The 23,119-nt window shown below is 40.5% G+C and overlaps 1 protein-coding gene across 2 annotated transcripts in view; it reads left to right on the forward strand.

Annotated features, from left to right (window-relative positions):
• The first annotated feature begins 202 nt into the window (after window positions 1–202).
• The window catches only part of GRK3 (G protein-coupled receptor kinase 3), a 1,062,914-nt gene continuing 1,039,997 nt past the window's right edge, over window positions 203–23,119 (forward strand). For both annotated transcript variants that reach the window (XM_086943135.1, XM_086943134.1), the window contains exon 1: window positions 203–1,903. In XM_086943135.1, the coding sequence (XP_086799261.1) occupies window positions 1,791–1,903 (113 nt within the window). In that variant the 5' untranslated portion in view covers window positions 203–1,790. The remainder of the gene's footprint in view (window positions 1,904–23,119) is intronic.

Genomic DNA, 23,119 nt, shown 5'->3' on the forward strand with positions numbered 1-23,119 from the left:
AAAAATATTTATAAAAGCATTCTTTGTCAGCAACAGAACAGGCATGAATCCGCTGACTTGCATTCATTTCTGCAGCAGTCCAAGTCAAAAGTCTAGCAAAATCCACTGCCAGGTTTTTGCAGTGATTGCTCGGTTATCGCTCGAGAGAGGAAGTATAGCGACTCGCCTCACAGCTTTTCTGCTGATGGGAATCCAGCCCAGCACAGAAGCAGCAGGCTGTCAGCTGAAGAAGAAAAAAAACACCGAGCACATAGCAGCAGCACACAAAAGGATAAGCAACAAAATACCCCAACACAAGCAGCTGTCCTGGGCTCGCCGGACATGAGGAAAAATCAATCGGTTCCTTGGAGAAACAAATAGACTCGGACTACCGAGAGGTGGAAATGAATGAAGAAAAAAAACGGATCTCCTGTGCCTGTGTACGTTTTCTAGGCACGTGTTTCAGTCAGCTTACTGTGATGGTCTTTTTTCTGGGCTACGACTAAATTTTCTTTATTGGCAATAAAACATGTTTTTCTTGGAATTATAATTGTCAGCTTCAGATCAAAACGAAGGAGCTACCTTTTCTGTGGCAGGAGATATCTATTTTTTTTTACACCAGCTTTCCTCTATATTTTGTGTTTTTTGCTTCTGTGGGATTTTCCCTTCTGTTGGTGGTGATCTACGGAGTCCCGTCATTCTCAGCCTGCACGCGCACAGCCATCGCATCGCTGCGGAGATAAGAGGGTCTTCAATTTCTTCTCCGTGGAAATCGAGGCTGTCCCTCGCGCGCAGCACATCCTGCCAGCCTCGTCACCAATGCCTTCCTCCTCCTCGCCTCTCGGCCCTCTGGATTTTCAATTCAAACCAAAAATATCACAGACGCCGGAATCCCCTTCTGTGTTTAGGTCTGTGCGTTTTGTGGTATTTCATTCTCAGCTGTTGCGATGAAATCCGCAGTCCTTTGGGGAGTGGCGTCGCGATTCAACAGCCGAGTCCGTGGGAAGCAGGAACACGATGCAAACAGTTGAATATACCGTCCCCAGTTTATAGGAGAAAAACGTCAGCGTGTTTTCAAGTGAACAGGTCACAACCTTTTCCCGGCGACATCCAATAGCAGGCATCAGAATTAAACCTGCTTGCATGCCCTGGGAAAAAAAGGGCTTGCTCTTCTTGCAGCATAAGGGGGATAGCAATCATCAGATGAATATTAATGGACCTGGACCTGGCATTTTCTCTTTCCTGTCCAAGCCTACTTTTGTGGTGAACATGGTTTTATTTCCGAAGCCAGTTTCCCACCTCTTACTTCACACTGTGTGCAGTGCCTGGGTTCCTCGGTCGTGAGCCTGCCTCAGGTGCAGCCTCCTCTGCTAAGCAAAAAAACAAGTACATATTTAGGTTTTTCTTGCTTTTATTCTAAATTATTGTGGTATGTACAGCCTGAGCTCAAGGACATGACAAATGAAAATCCTCAGGCATTCGTTACAACACACTGCATGGATTCTTGCCCCTCGCAGCGCTGCTAAACTAGCAATAACACATGGAGATATAACTAGTACAGCATAAGATACACAACAGTTGCAGGCAACCAACAGGACAATTGATTAAGGAGTCACTGGGGCATCTCATCCAACGTTCAGCTCATCACCGGCTGTGGTCTCGTATCATTTTAGTACGGACGCACAGGTACATTTTATGTGGTGGTGGGTGAGTTGCTGCTGTTATTCGTTCTAGTGATGTGACTGGTGGGCATTAATTCTGCCAGTGCTTTGGAATAGTTTCTTGGCGCTACTGCTGCTTGAATATCCAACATGGCGGACCTGGAGTCAGTGCTGGCTGATGTCAGCTACCTCATGGCAATGGAGAAAAGTAAATCCACCCCGGCGGCACGAGCCAGCAAGAAAATCGTCCTGCCTGAGCCCAGGTAAGCAAGAAGCAAATTATAGTCCCACCCAGGAAAGTACATTAACTAACATATGGTTTAACTCTTCCGAATCCGTCTATAAATCTGACTGCCCAATGTGGTACACAAAGAACACATCAATGTCATATTTCATGCTACCAACCCGCAACCCAAAGGATTTCCATTTCGCATCATTGTACATGGATTTGTTCTAAACCTGTTGGAGATCTAATGTGTCATCCCAATGATATGGGGGTTGGTTTGACCCCAGAGTACAGCTTCCAACTTGAAAACAGTATTCTGATTAACGTATGGTAAAGATTTTAACCTTTAGATGGACCATTAAAGTATAAGTTTAACTGACTGATGCTTTGGTGCCAACCTAATCTTTTGTTCTGGCAGTCATATATGGGTTAATGGTCATTACTCAAAGAAAATGACCAAACTTTCCAAAGTCTCTCCTTCCTTTGCTAGTTCAGTATACATTTTAGGTCTCGCATACCAGACAGTGCAAGCTGTCTGGTGGCGAAAGACCAATTATGAGCTTAACAGGATATTACAGTGAGCTTAGAGCCCACCCAATTCTATTTGTTAGCTTTATTGTCACACTCATTTGCTGGTTTCTTATTCGATGGTTTACCTTCCTCTTCTTTGTGTTAGTCTCTGCCCTGGCAGGAGATCCTCTTTACCATCCATTTGATTCACTGATTTGTATCCTTCCACCGCTCTCTTTTAGGGAAATACTCTTTTTCATTTTGAAAGTGCATTTGTTTTCCAGCTCCCTCCCTTGTGAGCTCTATCTCCTGCCGTATAACCATCCACATACCGTAGTCCTCTCCCCCTCACTTTTAGCTGACTCTTTCATGCGTCTCTCCCCCAAAATGATCCTACATCGCATTACGTCTTGCGCTTCCCTCCTGCGTCTCCCTGACCCCATGCTCTCTCTTACTCGTGTGTTACTGATGCTTTCTCTTGTGTGTGTCTCCCCTAGCCCACGTTCCATGCTGTTCTCTCCTGCATGTGCTTCTCCCTTGCCCCCGAGTTGCTCTCTTCCTCATGGGCTGCTTTCCCTTTCCCACCAGCACATTTTTCTTTTACAACACATTATTTGCATTTTATTTGAAAAAAAAAACAACAAAACATGTTTTTTATTTAGCCTATTTCTTTCTTCTTTTTTGTCAATATTGTTCAGCATACCTATTGCCTTTGCCAAAGCTTGTTATTATATAATCTAATCTTATAGTTGCGTGCCAAGTTTTCATATTCTTGTTTGGAAATTGCTTTTAGTTTACACGCTAGATATAAATGACCCATTGATATAACCAAAGCTTGACTTACAGGTTTGATATCCTATAATTTTGGTATTGGGCGGTACCTGAATTTGCCCTGACATGGTGCAATTGAGTGGATATGTACAGATTCGAGTACATACTCCAGGGGACTGTCTTGGGTTCGGCTGTCACCACTCCGGAGCTCTACAAATATTCATGAGCTTGGCTTGATGTGGGAAGAGAGTATCTGAAGTCAAATTGGGCGTTCCTGTACGCCCTGATGCTTGCTGATGGTTCAGAAGGCAGCCATGCCTTTCTTTGCTCCAGAAAGCCAATGCCACCGGCAGCCTTTCTGTATCTGTTTGATCACCTTCAGTGCATTTTACCACTTTTTAGGTATGCAGATTTAAAGACTTTTCGAATAATGGAAATGCCCACCATTGGTGCCATGCATTTGGATAGAATTGATTGAAAAAGCAAAAGTCTCACATTTTAAAGTAAACATTTGTGACATGCACCTTTGCAGGCCATGTACCGTGCAGCATGCCTTCCGAAGTGCTGCAAGAGGTGCCACATGCACACTTCCGGTTTGGGCTACTGCATAGCAGAAATGTGGTATAGAAGCCTGAAGGGCCCTTCAATCCCATTATACAGAATACGATGGGATTGAAGGCCTAGGTTCGGTTTGTTATATTCGAATTAGGAAAACACATATTACAACAAACATTGGCAGAGCCAGTAAGTCTCATTTTGGTAAGAGTTAAATGTTTTTATGAATTCATTTCTTTTTTTCAAATTTACGCAGCAGGGATTAAATGTGTAAATGCAACAAAATCTAAAAATGCCCCCCTCTAAAGGTGGTGTGGACATATTCGCAAAAATGAGTAAAACAAAGACTCGTCACTACAGCAAAAAAACAATTAAATGAGAGTTGAATTGAAAGCAAAGGTTGGCTTGGTCACCCTGACTCTGAAGCTGACTACTTTTTATGTGGGGTATATCCTTCATCATTGTAGATTTCAGATGTCATCAGTGATGTAAATGCATAGTCATAAGCAGTACATCATAGTGGTGGAAGTTATCCATATGTCGGTTATGTATAACCAGTGAAAGTGTTTTTTTAACTTAAAATAGTAGCTTTTTTTATTGCTGGAAGACCTACCTATGTCTCCGCTTTAACCTTTGATTTTTTCAGTGAATTTCTACATTTTTTTTAACACATGTTAAAGTATCACCACTTTACTTTTGTACAGCTCTAATTTAAGCTATTTGTTATAATGTAAAGTAATATCTTTATTATGATACGTCTGCAGCCAACTCCCCACAGGCAGCCAAATCCCTCTATGCATAACCAAATGCTCTGCATGGTGGGGGGTTAGCCGCATTCCATAAATCACAACAACAGAAAGGAACATCTTAATTTGCACTCCAAACTCAATGCTTCTGATGTCCATCTTGATATGACAGCTTTAGGTACAAATGTTGTAAATAATCTTGCAGATTACATTACCTGTCATATTTCCCTTGGTGCTGTAAAAGAGACAACTGTAGATGTACTATTGTTTTAAGTGTTTGATTATTTATTGTTATTTATTTACATTGTACTTTTAGGTGCTGTTACTTACCAGTATAAATATTGTGCCGTTTTAAGGGTTACATTTGGTGTGCGACATATGGTTTACATACTTATGGCTTGCATCCCTCTCTATGAGCAATTGATTGTGGTGCTTACTACACTCTTAAAGTTTGGTTGTTTTCATGTTCTTCACTTTACTATGATTTCTTAAGTGAATTTCTCTTTTTTCTTTTCGAACATGCAGTAAGGTATTATAACCATAGCTAACTATATCTTCACTTTAATCTTTGTCCTTTGCAGTTACTTTCATCTGTTGTTTTGTATCATTTGCCTATAGTTTCTGTACACAAATTGCAGTGGGTAGCATCCCTCCATGGCATCCGGCCTTTGTCTGTGTGCAGCGGGTTCAGGTACTGAACCAAACCCACAACATTTGGCCAACCTCTGCTGCAAACAGATGTAGGACATTGCCTCAAAATGCCATGGACTGCCAACACCTGTTAAAGGCCATTGGCAGTGGTGGTTGGCTGCAGGGCCTGGCAAGAGGCCAGGCCCTATGCTCAACCTACCAGTGGTGGCCAGCCATATATGTGGCAGTTGTCTAAGACCAACTGTAGTATGCTAAATCCTTTTTTTACAGGATTCGAAAATGCTATGCTGGAGCTGCAAATCCCAAGACCGTAGAAGCAACTTAGAGGCATTGGGAGGATCCAGAAATCACTTACCATGCAAAAAGTGTAAAAACATTTTTAAAATATTTATTTTACATTAGTACCCTGCGGTTGGGTATTATTAACTTGCCCCTTTGCACTTTTTTTTTATTTTACCCAAGGAGATGCTTACTACACCATGTGGGGTAATGGCTTTCCCAACAGAAATTTTTGTGTGATGGCCAGCCAGTTAATGATCATTAAATTCACAAATCCACAGCCAAATTCACAAATCCGCAGTGGATGAAGCGAGAAAAAGCATCCTCAGCTATTGATGTGCCTTTATTTTTTTAATCAGATTCACAAATACTTTTTGATCCTTGGTATGCAAAACCTGGTAAATCTATCTATTAACCCCTTCACTGCGGCGGCTATTCCGCCGCAGTGCTAAGGGGGCGGGGCGGAAATGCGGCGGGCGCATGCTGGTGACGGAACCGCTCCGTCACCAGCGGCGGTTGCGCTGTGCTTATGATGGAGCGGTTCCGTCATGGCCCCGCCCGCTCATTAGAACGCTCAGCGCAGGCGCGGAATTCGCGCCGACCAGGAGCGTTGGGCGGGCCATGACAGAACCGCTCCGTCATCAGCACAGCGCCACCGCGGCTGATGACAGAGCTGTTCCGTCATCAGCAGGGGAGGGGTTAAATCTTTCAAGCACACCCAGGAACATTTTTAAACACTAATTTATCAAAACTACTGAATGGATTTACATCAAACCAAGAGAAGGAACTCCCTTGATTAAAGTTCTACTTTTATGTCACAGGCCTTGAGTTTTGTGTAAGGGAATACCCCGTACCCATCAGACGTTGTTTACAAGTGGCACTTTTAAAACGGATGGGATCTTCATCATGTTTACAGTGGAGTATCCCATGCACCAAGTTCTATATCGGGCCCCATGTTTGGTGTCATTAGCTTGAGCTGTTTTTTTTTGTTTTGGACAGTGAAGAAAAAATCCCATGGGCTTCAAAATGGTAAATGTCACTTATTGACCGACCCCTCCTTACATTTTGTTTTTGGATCCTGCTTGCAGATCTGCACAAACTTGCCATGCCTAACATACATTGGATGAACTTTTTTTGTTGTCTAGTTTACAGTGTATCTTTTATACAGCTCCAAATTCATTAAGAATACAAACAATGACTTTTCAGTGGAATATCAGACTACATACATTCTGTATAGGTGTGTATTTATTTATGTATATATTTATACACACATATACACATATCTAGATATGTGTGTGTATATATATTATACAGCGGCAGTCGCCACTGTGTAGTTATGGTTCAACCGTACTTTTCAATTGAAAAGCCATTATTTTGATCTGCTTATAACTATTGACCCAGAGGACAGCTTTATATGAAAGTCACAATGGCAATTCTGTCAGCTACTTTTTGACATGGCAAGTTTTGCGAATCTCAGTCCATGGAGGAGAAAAGTTAAAAGGGACATTGAAAAAGTATATAATTTCCAATTTATATCTCCTAGGAAATTATATTGGAAGATAGACCTAAAACCCTGAACGGATTTACACAAAACGGGGCATGAATGCTGACCTTTACTTAGAAGGCTTGCATTTTTTATTATTGTGTTTAAAGCCTTCCAGTAGTTTTTGATTTATTTGAGTTTAACAAAGATTCTGGGTGGGATTTAAAGGGAGAACACTTTTGTATATATTCGTTAAAATCTGTTAGTCGAAACTATCAATCACAATTTAAAAAAAATTACACAATGTGATTGACTGGATTTTGGCTGAAATTTAGTATTTCGACCATTTTTGAAACTTGCTAATCAGCACTGACTCGAGTTTTGCACTGTGAAAAATTGATTTCCTCAGTAATGTTAGGGGCAACCCCGCAGGTGACCAACCCCAGTGCAGTGGTGAGGGATGCGGTACACTCCTGAGAAAATGGCGCTATTATTGGTGTGTGACTGGCGAGTCATAGTTGACTCCCAAGCTTTCTAGCAGCCATTTGAAGCACTAAATTCAGCTCCGCTTTTGTCCCTAAGTCCTGAATCGAAGCTGACTTGTGAGTTTAATGTATTGAAATTTTTCTTTTTTTTTAATGCACTAGCCAAGCCAAAATTCTATAATGAGTGTCTGCTTTTGTTTTGGATGTAGGAGGTAAGGCACAGGTATTCACCACAGCCCCCCCCCCCCCCGCTCCACACCACCCACAAAACACCCATCCCGAAGGCCAGGCTCTCACACAACCTATGAACTGGGCGGGGGCAGTCACGTGGGTTGGGCGCAGGGCCTTGTGTATTACAAATTAGGTACATTGTAACAAAACCTATGACATTCACAAAAACACTGTTAAAACTAACATGGTTCTGGCTCAAATTGTAAAAACACTGAAATTCACCTGTTATGATTGTGAACGTACACAGCACAGGACATAACTCACAGTGTCTGCCTGGCTCAAACACCTTTGACAATAGCACAGACACAAAAAACAGTTAACAGGAAAACATCATGGAACACAAATAAAATTGATTGGTATTAAACCAGGAGCAAGGTAGCTGACTGTGCATCCTGAAGGCTTGCCCAAATGTTGTGTAATTCAGGGCATATCAAATAATCTGCCCTTTCTTAACATTGTAAGCAGGTATGTATTTTAAATGCTTGCAATGTAAACCAAGTTAATGGGAATTTCCAAGGTCGTAGCTAAAACTCCCCTCCCTTTCACACTTTTTCTTCTGTTATCTAGTCTCGATTAGTACTTCACACTGTATGTTTCTACGTAAAGCACTACTCGTGTCAGATGCTCCTGTTCTCAGTAAAAAGCTCTGTTCCACTTTGCAGATAGGTCAGTTCCATATCAATGAAATAAAAGCCATTAGCACAGTTTTCAGACGCCTTAACTTGTTAGCCCAAGTCTGGAATTAACTGGTAAGTGTACAGTAGGTTTTGGATTGCAGTTAAGAGAGTTGACCTTGCTTCTCATGGAATACAAAATGCAAGTGCTAAACAATTTACTTTAGGAAAAACCTTTACTGTTTGTGGTCAACAGCGTTATTATGACTCTTCAGACAACAGTAAAAATCACACTCTGCTGTGTGCACCACATCACAGCAAAAAGAGCCGTTTTACGAGATTTTTTTTTACTATCAGCTGAATACTGCCTTACATGATGCGAACAGCATATATAATATCTTAGAAAAATACAATATAACAAGGCCTTTATAGAAGATTAAAGTTTGTAAGTGAGAGTCCCAGTTGTGGAGCTACTAGTCATCCACCTGCTTGTTATCAAGAATTCTGGCAGCAAATATCTCCATGTGCAGGGATGTGCCCTCCTGAGCGCACTCAGTCATCACTTGAAACACAAGGACACATTCCTAAAGCTCCGGATTGGCCATGAAAACGTGCATCTTCCACCCAGCTCATGGTATGAGCATACCTAAGTAGACAAAAAGTCTTGATCGTGGCCACCAATTCAGACTGCATCTATCACCAAACTGTTCGAGTACTTACGACTAAAATTTGAGCAGCCACGTTCTTGTCAGCACTTTGGACATTTTGTTTCAGTGTAATGATATGAGAAGGAGTTTTCTGCTGGTCATACTGACTGTAACCTATATTTCACTACTGTCTGATATCAGTTTCTAAAATCCAATAAAAGGGTTGGAGCACAAAAAGAAAGATGAACTCTTGAACTGTTATGCTATTCGCAGTGCATTGTAGACTCCTCAGATCATCTCCAAATTCTAAGCCACAGACTGTGACTGAAACAACTCAAACCTTTCTAAATAGCTCTGCAACTCACCAGCAGATCACCTCCCAGCCAACAGCACAAAGACTCACTTTAGGTCTGGAGCTAACAGTGGCAGTCCCTTGCCACTCAAGCTGAATTATTTGTAGAAGACTTTGCAGTCTACACAGCCAGTAATACAATAGCAAAGAACAAGGGTAACCAACTATGCCTGGTAGGAATCTGGAGAAAACATGTAAGGTAAACAATGGTTCAGTTGGGACTCGTGTCATGAGGTGTTCAAAGGTTTGTTGTAATTCGTTAAAAGTTGTCAAATACAAATATGTGTTCCATATTTGGACCCCTGTCACTTGTTATGGAAACAGACACACTTACACTGCACCTTTGCTCTTCACTGTGTGGAAATATTCAGCAAAGAGCACTGCAGTTGCCATGATGTGAACCAAAATTATTTGGAATAAACATTATGTACTAGCTAGCTTTATAGTTTTCCATCATCATCATCTCCTCAGTAATCTTTATGATCCGTCTTAGGGCCCGAGTACTAACTCGCTAGGAAAGCCCTTCATATCACTCGTATGCACCTTTATGGTGACAGACTTGGTTCGCTTGGAATCCCATAGCGAAAAGGGGTGAGTGGGGAAAAGTGTACATCCTATGGCGAGCCTACCACACTGTGCATGCATGGAAAGGGGGTATCCATGGGCACCCCCACTGGACAGATTTGGAGGGCCCTGGGTGAATGGGGGTCCTCTACAGCCCCCCTTAGTCTGATTCCCACAGCCTATTCATCTAGCTGAGTCCAAGTCTGTATGGCTTTCCGAATTGTGCATCTTACTCGCTTGTTCGGAAGCCGGCTCCATGGTGCGGCACGATTCGGCTGCGAACAAGTCAGACTGACAGTATCAGGTTCGAAAACAACTCGGTCAACCTGGACGAGATCTTCGCATCGTATTTGGTCGTTCGGAACGGGGGACGTTTCGGTCAGAAACATAGGCTCCGAATCAGATTTGCACATTCTGGAATCCACCTGGATCCCTTCCTAGTGGGATTGTACTCAGGCCTTAGAGTTAAATTGTATATTGGAAACCATAAGCATAAGGCTTCCAATTCCCACTGTTCACCAAGCCAGCTAACTCTGATCCAGAAAGCTGTGCTGGGACATTGTGCCACAGTCTCTGATAAGTATTAGTTTGAAAAAAGTGAAAGCCTGTGTAGATTTACTTGCTTTTTATTTATCAATTTATAAAACTACATATTATTTCATTTTAATATTGATAATATTGTAAAATAATACTATTGTTTAGTTAAATAAAACAGTGAAAGTGCACAGTCCCATGTGAGGCTTAGGTTAGAGTTATCGTTGGCATTTACAAGAATGCTATGTGGGGGTTTCCACCAGAAGTAGCAGGAGCAAAGTCAAAGGTAAGGTCATCTTATACTCTGAATCTAATAGTACCTCAGAGATGAATCCTGCCCTGCTTGATCTAAGATATTTATTGGATGTTTACCTATTGTCCCCCAACTTAGGTTTTGATATGGGTATCCTAAAATGTGGAAACAAAAGCTTTCAGAAAGTACCTTACCGGTCTGCAGCATTGCTTAGATTGCTTTAATGATTCTTGGTAAAAACATTTCCAGAGGGATTTTTAATATAACCCACATGATTGTTGATTTTAAGATGATAATGACCTCAGGTATATTTATTTGGCTGGCAAACTCAAAAGGGCCAGCCAGTCCAGAAACCTCAGGAGCTCCAACTCTCTTCTACTCATCCCTCTAAAAACTCGCAAACAAAAAACCGCAACCAAATCATTTGCTGGAAACGCACCAAAAATCTGGAACTCCATCCCCCCACATCAGAACAACAGGAGAACAGGAAAATCTCACAGAGACTTATATAATTTTAACAGCTGGTTTGTGTCTGTGCTTGTCCGCTGCGCGACGCAAATGGCATGGCATTGAAATAGGCTGCAAGCGTGACGCTAGTCGCTAGGCTCTGCCCCATACAGCCAGAGGCAAGTTACTTCCTTGCCGACACCCTCCACAACAACCGTGGAAACCCCGTGTTGGACCGAGGTGAGGGCGACAGTAATCAGGTAAGCAAGTAATTTTGTTCAAGTGGGCTCAGACACAACACCAACCCTTGCCGATTGGCTACACAACCTCTGGAAACTACTTGGCATGGAAAAACTAAGTGTCATTAGAGCACAAGCTACACTAGTTTAATAAGACATGGGATCCATGAATATAGTTCCTCTCATGGGACTTCTGGAAGCTGTCTTGGCTGGCCTATCTATAAGTGCTCTGACTCACAAGCACAGAGAGCAATGCCGACCAGCCTAATGAGAACTGACCATGGATGACTGCATCCTTTTTGGGACCCCCTCAGGAACATTACATGCTCTACTGCAGCAGGAAATCATCGAGCGGTACACACCCCCAGACTTTGCCTTCACTCCCCCTCTTTCTTCCCCCCCACCCTAGGATCATTGGACCCGAAACAGCCTTATTCCTTCCGCCCCCCCCCCCCTTTCAGAGCCCTTCCCCCCCATGTTTAACTTTTCACTTGGCTGGCCAATGGATGTAGGTGGAAGTTAACGTTTTGTGTCCTTTGCAAACAAATAAAACAGATTTAAAACTAAATGCTCTACAAGGTATTAATGAAATATGGTATGTAAATGACATACAAATAAAAAGGTATTCAAACAAAGACCCATCATTTATTTCCATAGTTGAGAAATCCTAGTTCCTATTTTAGGAGTGCAAAAAGAACAATCGATGGATCGAATGCTGAACAATGTCAAAATTCACCCCAGTACAGAGATCTGGGCCTAAATGCATCATTTCTATGCTCCACATGCCATTCCAGTTTAAACCCAGCTGTATGCAAATCAGTCTTGACCCTGCTTTCCATAGGAACAGAAGCCCACAATTCCAGGCCAGGTCCTCCCTGGGCCAGAAACAAGCATCCTGGGACCGTTTTCTGGGATTCACCCCTCATTGTCCAGGTTAGCTTGACTTCGAAGGCATGGAGAGCAAGGGACTCACATCTGGGCACACCAATCCCACTCCGGTGACACATGCAAATGAGCAACCCGCGTGTGGGCACCAATCCCAGTGCGGAAATTCCCTGACGTCGGCGGTGCAGCGCACAGGGTTCCCAAGGCACTTGAGCTGGCGGCGGTGATCCCAAGGGCGATTGGAGTATTGCTTTAGCTTGGGGCCGCAGCGGTGATCTCGGGGCAAGCTTAAATGGCGTGAACACAAGCCCGCAGTGATAACACACAGTCACAAGCAGAGATGTGGGGGAGGGGGCGGGATTGAAGGCTCAGACAGCGGGAGGGGTGACATGGGACCAAAGTAGTGCTCAGCAAACACGCAGTAAAGGGGTCAATAGCCATGGAAGGAGACATGGCCGTCATAAGGCGGGACTAGCAGCTCTTAAACCAATCAGAAGGAAGCATTTAGGCAGCATTTAGAAAGGACAAAGGAACAAGCTAATGAAAAAGCGGGTGGGGCAGTGAGCGGGGCTTCCCTCGCCTATAGTGTATACTGCATGCCTCGCAAAGCGAGCAGCGCATGCGCTGCACCGCTAGGCGAGACCTAAAAAGAACAATCGATGGAGAGAATGCCGAACAATGTCAAACATTCGCCCCAACAGAGACCTGGCCCTAAATCCATCGTTTTTTGCTCTTCATGCCACTCCAGTTTAAAATCAAGTATATGCAAATTAGCCTTGACACTGCTCTCAGTGGGAACAGTCCAGCCTGAACTGCCAGGCCAGGTCCTCCCTGGACCAGAAACAAGCATACTGGGACCGGTTTCAGGGTTTCACCCCTCATCAGCCAGGCTAGCTTGACCCGAGTGGCATGGAGAGTACGGGACCCACGTCTATCCATACTGGTCCAACTCACGGTGACAAATACAAAAAGAACAACTGATGGAAACAATACATTCCAAAACAGAGGGATCTGAGGATTCTATTCAACATTTATCATGCCATCACATATCTATGTTAATCAACACACATTGTTCAGTGATGAGGGAATAGTGTACTGTTGCATGTTTTTTATATTATATTCTTAACACCCATACTTCATCAAGATACAATTATTGTCTCTCAGTTGATTTCCGCTTCCGAACCTTTTCAGGTTAAAAAAGCCTATTAACCAACCCATTATATCTTGTGTTAAGACTTCATATGGAGTAATCTAATCAATCAAATCCTAGTTATACAGTAATTGATTAATTAGTTTGGTGTTCCTAATGTTCTTGATAGTGACTCAGAATTCTTATTACATCTCCACATGTGTAGTTAATTTAGAATTATGATAGTATTGTCTGTTTTACTGAACTGACTACACAATTGGAGCATTCACCAGTTGGGAATAAAATCCTGGTGTCAGGCATTATCATGGAGTTGCTCCAGTCATGGCGATTTGAATGGACTCTTTGCTGATGAATCACGGTTAGATATTTTTATCTTCAATCAGTATCTTGAAATATTATTCAGTAACACTGCTCTGACTTCTGAAGCTGTGAATTAGCGGACCTAATTTTCCATTCAATTTTCATAGAATAAATCTGTCAATGGAAATGGACAAATTTGTACCTTTGTCAGATGCTCTCATTCGTGGTAGTGTGTTCTTGTGATCAAAGAAAGTATCACCCATGTGTTGATTTAAAACATTTATTGTTGTTTTATAATCCTAAATTCTTCCTTCTCTACATGACGAAGGTTGCCCCTACCTAAGAGCTTGCTCAAAATGCCATCACTGTCTTTTAGGATTCCAATACTTTTTTGTATTGTAGAGTGTTTAAGATTCTTCAGACACTTAGGCCTTGGTGATTACTGTTGTTCAAAGTAAGTGATCGGCATTTAACTTTATTTCCTGGTGAGATTGTTAAATGTATATGTTTTTTTTGTGGTATTGGTGTGTTATTCATATATGTATATATTTGGTAGTGTTACAGTATGGGCACATATTTTGTTTATTAAAATGACACATGAATAAGAAAGTGAAAGAAAATATTTTGCTTTCCTTTTGTTTTCCTGTTATCATCATAAATGTTTAGTTCCAAACAAATGAGTTATTTTTAAAGTATCACCCATCTGTTAGTTTATGCATTTTTCCTATAGGAACTTTAATGATCTAAGTACCTTACTCTATATCACTGATAAATGTGGCTACCTTAACTCGATATTTTCGGATTTACAAAGCTTACCTTAGAAGGCACAATTTATTTTGTGATGTTGAAATTCATTAACTAAATGCATAATTGATATGTTGGCAGATCGTATTGTAAAGTACAAGTCACATTGAATTTAAAATCAATGGGCAAGTACATTTAAAATGGATCAGGCAAACGTATCTAGTGTAGTCCCTGAAAATCCTCGGACAGTGTAATACATGTTCTATACCTGAGTATAGATCTGTCATTGAACTGACTACACAGGAGATAAGAGGCTTTATGAATGGTGCAACAGGGCTTTTTCATATTACATAGAAGTCACTCTTTTAGATGGCAGTTATACCAGATGACATCATTTAAAATGAGAAAGTACCTGTGAGAATAGACATGGGAGTGAGTTATTCATATACCTGCTTGGAATCATCTTCAATCTGAAAAGCAATTACTTTATTTCATTTAAAGTTATTTGAAGACACATTTAAACAGAGAGTGTAATAGTTACTGTAAACAAATAAAACACATTTCTGTGTAGATTCACGTTGTCACTCACAGGGAAATCGCATGGCCTTGTGTACTAGGAATATGCAATGGAGGATGCTATTGGTTTTCAGAGGATTTTGTGCTAAATTATTATTAAATGGCCAGACATCTTGAAAAGCTTAAACTGAAACATGGCTATCCTCTTTCACTCCTGTGTTCTGTTATATTAGTACAGCCTTTTAGTAAGTAGTATCCTTAATAGTCAAATTATTTAGGAGGCTATTCATGAATGCTGCAAAATATATGACTGTGTATAGGCTAGAGTATACTATTTTAGATGATGAAGGAACACATTTGTAGTACTTGGAATGGCAGAACATTTTTCGATTGGCACAAGTGATTGGATAAATGAAGAAGGAGTGTTGGATGAATACAGAAGAACTTTATTAGTAACGTCTGAAATCTGCATACGTTTGATTTTATGACCTTACAAAAAATATTCTAATACCCTTTTTCAACTGGAATATTTAGTTGGAAGAATTAAACTGATAAATGCCACAGTGAAGTGTTCTGGCATCAAATCTTCACATATGTTATATAATTTAATTAAACTATTGTGTATTTTATTTCAGTGGGGCGAGCAACACATTAGTTATTACAAAGTTTATGACTCACTATTAGAAGGTAGCTGTGTGCTACCAAGTTTGGAAAATATTACCCTACTTCTGCATTGTACTGTTTGAGTACACTAATTGACTCTTTTTTTCAAGTAGCATACAACAATGATGTCCTGACTAAATGAACCACTGTAGTTGGCACAATTCCTGTTCTAAAGTGACTACTCAAAATGGACTATGTTCGAATTTGAAACAGACTTCTTAACAAGTATAACATTCATGCAGCTGAGATAACATAAATAGGGCATGGGACGGCCTTTCCTCAGGTGCAAGGTTTTTTAATTTGAAGATGTAAGATCCTGTACAATTAAGAAGGTCTAAAATTGAAATCCTAAATTTAAGCACCGTTTTACCTATATTCAAATTCAACTACAATTAGCAATTCTAAAAGTTGTTTTTTACTTTTCTACAATGCAGAGAGCGTACTTTTCATTTTTTAGGCTGAGCCTACTACACAGATCATGCGCTGTCTGTCGCAAGGAATATTGTGGCTTCCAAGTATAAGGGATTGAAACCCTCCCATTGCTTTCCATTGGTTGGCTTTCCTCACATTCTTTTTTTGCCTGCTTCCTATTTGCGTATCAGCTCATCAGTCTTCGGGCTGTCCTTCCCAAGGAGCATTGCCTCTTTACTATTGCTTTGATTTGCTGGCAACTCCTTTTCCACTGCTTGCTTTTCAAGAACAACATTTTTCTTTTCGGTTTTCATACTATTGAGCTTATGCAGTTCTATGCACCTGCACTCCATGCTGCTATTTGTGACCTGAGTGCTTCCTGCCTTGCTCCCTGTTGCGCTTCCCTGTGTCCTTCTCCCTGTTGTCCCAGCACCTTCCATGTTGCTTTCCCCCCACCTGCACCCTCTGTGTTGTTTTCCCATCCTTCCCACCCTCCCACATATTGCTATGGCTCCCCACGTTGTTCCCGTCCCCCCTCTCTTTAACTACTTTGCACATTTATTTTATTTTCAATTACCAATCCATCTCGGATCTGTAACAAAAAGAAGAAAAAAGCTCGTAATTCTGTAGATGCTTGCATGTGTGGGGTATGCGCTTACACAATGATAGTGTTCATGTCAAAGGCCGTCATTGATTTGTAAACTTTAGCCATACTTCACAGCATTGGGGATGCTGTGCAGTGTGTGTAGTGTGGCTAAAAACAATTGACAAAGCTAATAGGCCATGTAGGTGAAACCTATTGACTTTGCTTGCGTTGGTGTGCTGACACAACATAGAAATTACAGTTTTAGTGAAAACCTCCTGATTTTTATATGCATGCCCTTCGAAATAGGATAAGAACTGAAGTTGGCAGTTTGGAAATGGGGGTGATATAGCGAAGGGATTGCAAACAAATCCAGAAATAGCATCTGATAAAGTGGAACAAATATAGAGCAATATGCAATGCTCTTATGTTCACATGAATGGAAATTGCATGGCCCCCACTATATTGAAATGGCACAATTATGTAAGGAAATTAGTGTTATATTAAAAACTTCCTTACACTGGGGATGGAATCGATGGATGGGGTATTGGAGTCTGAATTATTATAACGTTTTGGTAGAATACCTTCTTATCATTTACTTGTCCTCTTTACAATAACGATATGTGTTACAATGTCAGAGTAATAGCAAACATACACTTTCAAGTGATACATTACAATGTACACGTCAATTGAAATTCCTTGTCAAAAACAATTGCTTCTACATGAATGATCAATAAACCTGGTTCATTATAAAAATGACACATCATTTAACTGTGTAATTGTGTGTCTTACATTATGTCTGAGGCTAATTAAGATAAGAAGGGGATATTGATATGATATTTCAAGTGCCACTGAGGAGGGTTCTTTCATGGAAATGGTTTGTCCATACTTAGGTCAATTGAAATGCTGCATCTTTCTATTTGGCTGATGTCTTTAGGTCTAGAGTTAATGTGATGAAGGAAGGAATGAGAATATTTCAGATCTCTTTTTATATAATACTAAATTCTTTAGCCAATCGTCTTGGGTAGGACGCAGTTGTCTGTGCCAGTGTATGGCTTCTCTTTGAAGTGGCAAAAGAAAGGTCAATGCTACATAGCATCTAGTAATCTGTGGCAGTGTTTGAATGTAGCCTAGAAGTGTAATCAATGGATCTATCTCCAGCCCACTGCCTATTATATTTACAAGTATCTAGAATATTTCTTGCCAAAGCTGATAATGGGGGCCACTCTCAGACAAGGTGTATAATGCCAGCTTCATTGGGGAGGCATCTTGGGCAACTATACAAGTAGTTTGTGTTTATCCTATATCTCTTTTCAAGAGTGAAGTATGCTCTATGTAAATTTTGAAAATAGAGCAATGTGAGTCTATGTTTTCCTCACATATCTCTTTCCCCAGGTCTTATTCCCAGCCAAGTCTGTTTTTATTTGTACTGGTACTTTTAATGGAAGCCATAGCCCCATAGACCCTCAATACCCTTTGTTAGACCAGGTTTTATTCAGCTGTTTTACCTCTAGACTTTCTGCTTTTTGGCCTCCTGTTTCTGACCTGTTTTTATTGATTCTTTGACTCTGGGCACTTTACCACAGCTGATCAGAGATAAAGTGCATGTGCTCTCCATGTAAATTGTGTTTACGGATTGGTGTTTCCATGATTAGCTTATTTGATTTCAGTTCACTGTGTGTGCCCAGGGCCTGTAAATCAAATGCCGATAGTGGGCCTGCAGCATTGATTGTGACACCCACACAAGCAGTCTTTCAAAGGGATCTTAGGGCCAGATGTAGGTAGCCCTTTACCGATCGGAATCGGCCCAAAATACCGATTTTCGGCCGTTTCCGATCGGTAAAGGGCTATGGAGATGTAGGTGCACATATTCGGTAATTTTACCGAATCGGTATTATTACCGAATCGGTAATATTTACCGATTCGGTAAAATTACCGAAAATGCTAAATTGGAATGTGGGTAGCCAATTTTCCATTGGCACATGGCTTTCAGAATCGGTATTTTACCATGGAATACAAATCCATGGTAAAATACCGATTCCTGTGTACATGCACATCTGTGCATGTACACATGTGCCATGTGACAGACAGACGTGCCCTTAGGGCATGTCTGTGTGCCACATTGCACACATGCCCGTTTTGGGGGTGCTAGAGGGTGTCAAAGTGACACCCCCTGCACCCTTGACAAACTCGGTATTTACCGATTCAGTAAATACCGAATCGGTATTTGCATTGAATCCTATGGGCTTCAAGGCCCATAGGATTCAATAGCAAATACCGCTTTGGTATTTACCGAATCGGTAAATACCGAGTTTTAAGGTATCGGTAAAAAATCCAGATGTTGGTACCTACATCCCATTTACCGATTTTGAAATACCGAATCGGTAAAATTCGGTATTTCAAAATCGGTAAATGTGATTTACCTACATCTGGCCCTTAGACCTGCCACTGCAGTGTCTGTGCACAGTCTCTACTACCATGTCAACCTGTCAAGTGCATCCACTTGCCAGGCCCTAACTTTCCCTTTTATTACATCTAAGACACCCCTAAGGTAGGCCCTAGTCACCCATGTGGGCAGAGTCCAGTGTATGTGAAAAGTAGGACATGTACCGGTGTGTGTAGCATGTCCTGATAGTGAAATACAGGATAGAATGATAGTTTATGTATAACATCTTATAAGTATAACTTCCCGTTGAGACTAAGTAGGAAGATGGAGTTTAGTATGCCTGAACTCGGAATATAAAAATGCATCTTCCAGTAAAGATGATTTTTATATTGTTTGTTTGAAAATACCACTTTTAAAAAGTGTGTATTTTCTTGCGCAGCCATTCTGGGTGCCTCTGCTGGTTTGTGGATTGACTGTTTGGCCTTAGAGTGTCAGGGGCTGGCGATGTGCATTCTCTCAGAGAGCCACAGGGAGTTGAGACAGATGTGTCCTTCCTTCCTGAATGAGTCAGGGCTGGGCTGAATAGACCTGGGCTGCATTCAGAGTAGTATGAGGAGATTTCCCTGCCCCTGAATAGGCCTGATCTGCCTGCTGACACCTTTCCTGTGGAATTGGAGCATTCAATTATCTGTGTGAAAGGTATAAACACAGCAGACTCTCACAGGGAATCTGACATTACATCATATACTGTTTTTCTTAGTCTCATGTATGTGAATATATCTAAGGATGAGATAGTGTGCATATGTTTAATATACTCCATGGATAGGATATGTATTCTGGGTATGGATGTGGTCAGCCCTGCATTGCCTAATCTATGTATAGTGTCCTTATCCATAGTCAAAGCGGGAAGTGGCTTTTATGCCAAAGGTATCACAGGGGAATATAGTAATGCCTTATGGCTAGCGGTTTTCTATGCTCAGCATGCAGAGAGCTTACCCGCTTCTTCGCTCCTGGACTTGGACAGTTTCTGAGGCAGAAAAGAACTAGATGTTTTATTGTCTATTTGTTCACTTTCAGGTATTAAAACGGTAGCCTGGCATCTGAGTAAATCCACTATTGTAAAAAAGGGCATTGCTCTGATAAATAATATACCTCTAGGTCAGGTACCTTCAAACCCATACCTCTCATATGAGACACGCAGTAACTTCCATTGGATATGCACTTGCCTGCCTACCCAGATCCGTTTGGTCAGTAAGGATATAGATTCTGAAAAAGCTTTTAGTGATTGGGTGTGGTATATTAATGCACAGATATAAAAAGTGTGGCAGTACAATCATTTTGATCAAAGCAACCCTTCCAGGCATGGGGAAGGTGAGCTTAATCCAGGTGTCAATTAGGCAAGTACGTTTAGCAATTGCTGAGCTGCAGTTTGTCCAAGGCATGGTATTGGTATTACTGCCAACTATCAGCTCCTAATATGTAACGAGCTGTCAAACTAGCATACAGGATATTCTATGTGTAATTGGGATGTGTATTCAGTGAGAGGGATATCTCTGAGATCTCCCAGCTCATAATGATTCCAGAGAACCTACCATACATGAGTATTTCTTTAACCGGAGGTGTAAGGTTATGGGATGCTTTGTGTATGAACAGCATTATATTATCTGCTTATAACATGAGTCTATGGTCTAATTATCAAAGCCAACCAACTCACTCAGTGGTAGAATATTTCAGAGTTAAATTCGATGAGTAGAGCAATGGAGTTTGAAAACACTTGCCTCCTTCTCAAATTGTGTCATTATTTTCATCGGTCTCTTTTAGACATTAGTGACGTAATTAACATGTCTATATTTCTCAAATCCCTTTACATTGCTTACTTCATTTAGCTGTAGAGTAAAACAACCCTGTTTGACCTGGCTGTAAGCAGCTTGACTTAGCCATCTCAGTGTCAGCCACACCTGCCCCGATTTCTGATGGTTCTTCTTGTGAGCCTTGGGTAGCAGCATTGTCCAAGCTGTGATACTTATTTTGTTGGTTTACTTTATCATTTTATTAATTTGATCTTGAACACTGAATACACATAATTTAATTAGGTGTACCAATTCAACCACCCGACGTTCTTTAAACAGGTTAAACTTAGGACAAATCTTGCTCTCATTACAACTTGACTTGATATTTCAGAGGCATTCGGCATAACATCCATTGCCTTTTTTACACATCAATATGGAATAGTGGTCTTTTCCATCATCACTTTTAAAGTGCAATTATTAATTGTACAGTTAATTAAAACCTTGGCAAATAATTTGTTAAAGAAAACATTTTTAAATCATTACCTTTAAAATCATTCAATATATATAAAATTTGTTTTTAAAGCAATTTGTAAACATTATAAACAAAAAAAATTCATATAAAAGGCAGGTGATAATCCAAGTTTATTACCAGCACATTAAAATATCGGATGCTGCATCTTTTAAAGTAGCCCTATATGTTAAGGAGAGGTGCATCTAACCAAAGCGCGTAGTATGTAATTTCAACATTTAGGCATTAGAAGAATATATTTTATGAAAGTGCAAGTGTGGAGCACTAAAACCATACAGTAACGATAAAATATCAATTTCATAACTTTTATGTAAGACTAGGAAGGGAAGCAAATTATGTTTTATGACTGAAAGTCATAAATGACAATCTTTTTTTCCAGCAATTCTTAAAAACTTTGTGTGTCTACAGTTTTACATGGGGTCCATATATTTTAAACTTTCAATGACTTGCAGATCTGAATTCTATGCTAATTAAAGGGGACTTTCAGCAACAGTCTTCTTTTTTGTAATAAGGCTGGGCATAAGCAAGTAAGGTGTATGATATTTTCTTCCCCAGAGTTACACAATCTGCAACACTCCTTTGTAGTCACCTTTTCCCACAATTTTCCATTGATTTCTTCTGGATGAAGGCCAAAGCGAAAATGCATGAAATTAATTTTTAGGTGCCTTGACCACCTGGTCTCTAAGAATAATTGGCACTTAAGTGTCTTATATTCATTAGGAACTGACCAGGCATGTGATATACAAGATAGCATATCTTGATATTTGAGCACAGATGTTTTTTTCATAATGACATGGACCAATCTTTTAAAGGTGGCTGGAATGCAGGGATTTCCCCATATTTTGTGAATCCCTAGATCCTTAATGGCCAGTTCGAAAAAATAGTGGGCTTGTGTAGTTCCATTCATTTGCAGTTCATTCCAAAGAGCTAGGTATAGTTGACTTCCTGAGGCAGACCTGATTCTTGTTCAGGTTTTCAAATAATCCCCTTTCCTCTCTATTAACTAATCTAATAGACCAAACTCCAGTCTAATCTGGGCTGGAGAGTTATTTGGAGGGAGGTGGAACAGAAATCTAAATGATTTCTCCTGTATAAAGATATAGCCCAGTTTGAACCGCTTCTAGATGAAGTGCGTCCACAAATCACAAAATCCTTGTACCTGAAATTTAGATATGGGGTTTCACAAACAAACAATAATAAATCCAAATGGGGCAGTAATCGTGAGGACAAGGACTATGATAACTGCACCTTTGCACAAAGGTGGCTAAGGTCAAGGAAGATGATGTACATATATACATTTTTTGCCCTTTATATGATAGTACAAGGGGAAAATGGATTAAACCTCTTTGTAATAATTTAAATATTAGGCATTGCAGAGAGGCAGAGCGTATAATGAGGATGAACACCACGCAATTGGTGGTTTTTTGTGTAAGTAGATTCTTGTTTAATGTGATGATTATTAGAGCAAAAATTGGTCTGAAGCTGTTATAGTGCATCACGTAGTTCTAGTAAATGTTTTGATGATTATGTGAGTTAGAATTGGTCTGAAGTTGTAATAGTGTATCATGTAGCTCTAGTAAATCCATGTCATATTTTATGGTTGCATTTTAAAAATATAGAACCCAGCGATGAATTCTCTTCTACCGTGAAAAAATGGAAACTGGTGGAGTTATTAGATATCAGATTGTTTAACAGACTGTAATTGTGTGGAAGGCGATTGAAGGTTTTTTGGGTTTTAACTCGTTTATTTTTAATGCTGTAAAATATTTTATATATTTTAACTTATTTATTCAGAATTTTTTTTGTGTACTACGAACGGATCATGAAATTGTGCTTCTTAATACCCAATCCATGTGTTAAAATCAACTGTTGTTTAAGTGTACAATGGGAATGTGTTTCTTTTTATTTACTTTTATGGTCTAAAAGACCGAAATA

Source organism: Lissotriton vulgaris, chromosome 11 (assembly GCF_964263255.1).
Source record: "Lissotriton vulgaris chromosome 11, aLisVul1.2, whole genome shotgun sequence".
NCBI classification, from domain to species: Eukaryota; Metazoa; Chordata; class Amphibia; order Caudata; family Salamandridae; genus Lissotriton; species Lissotriton vulgaris.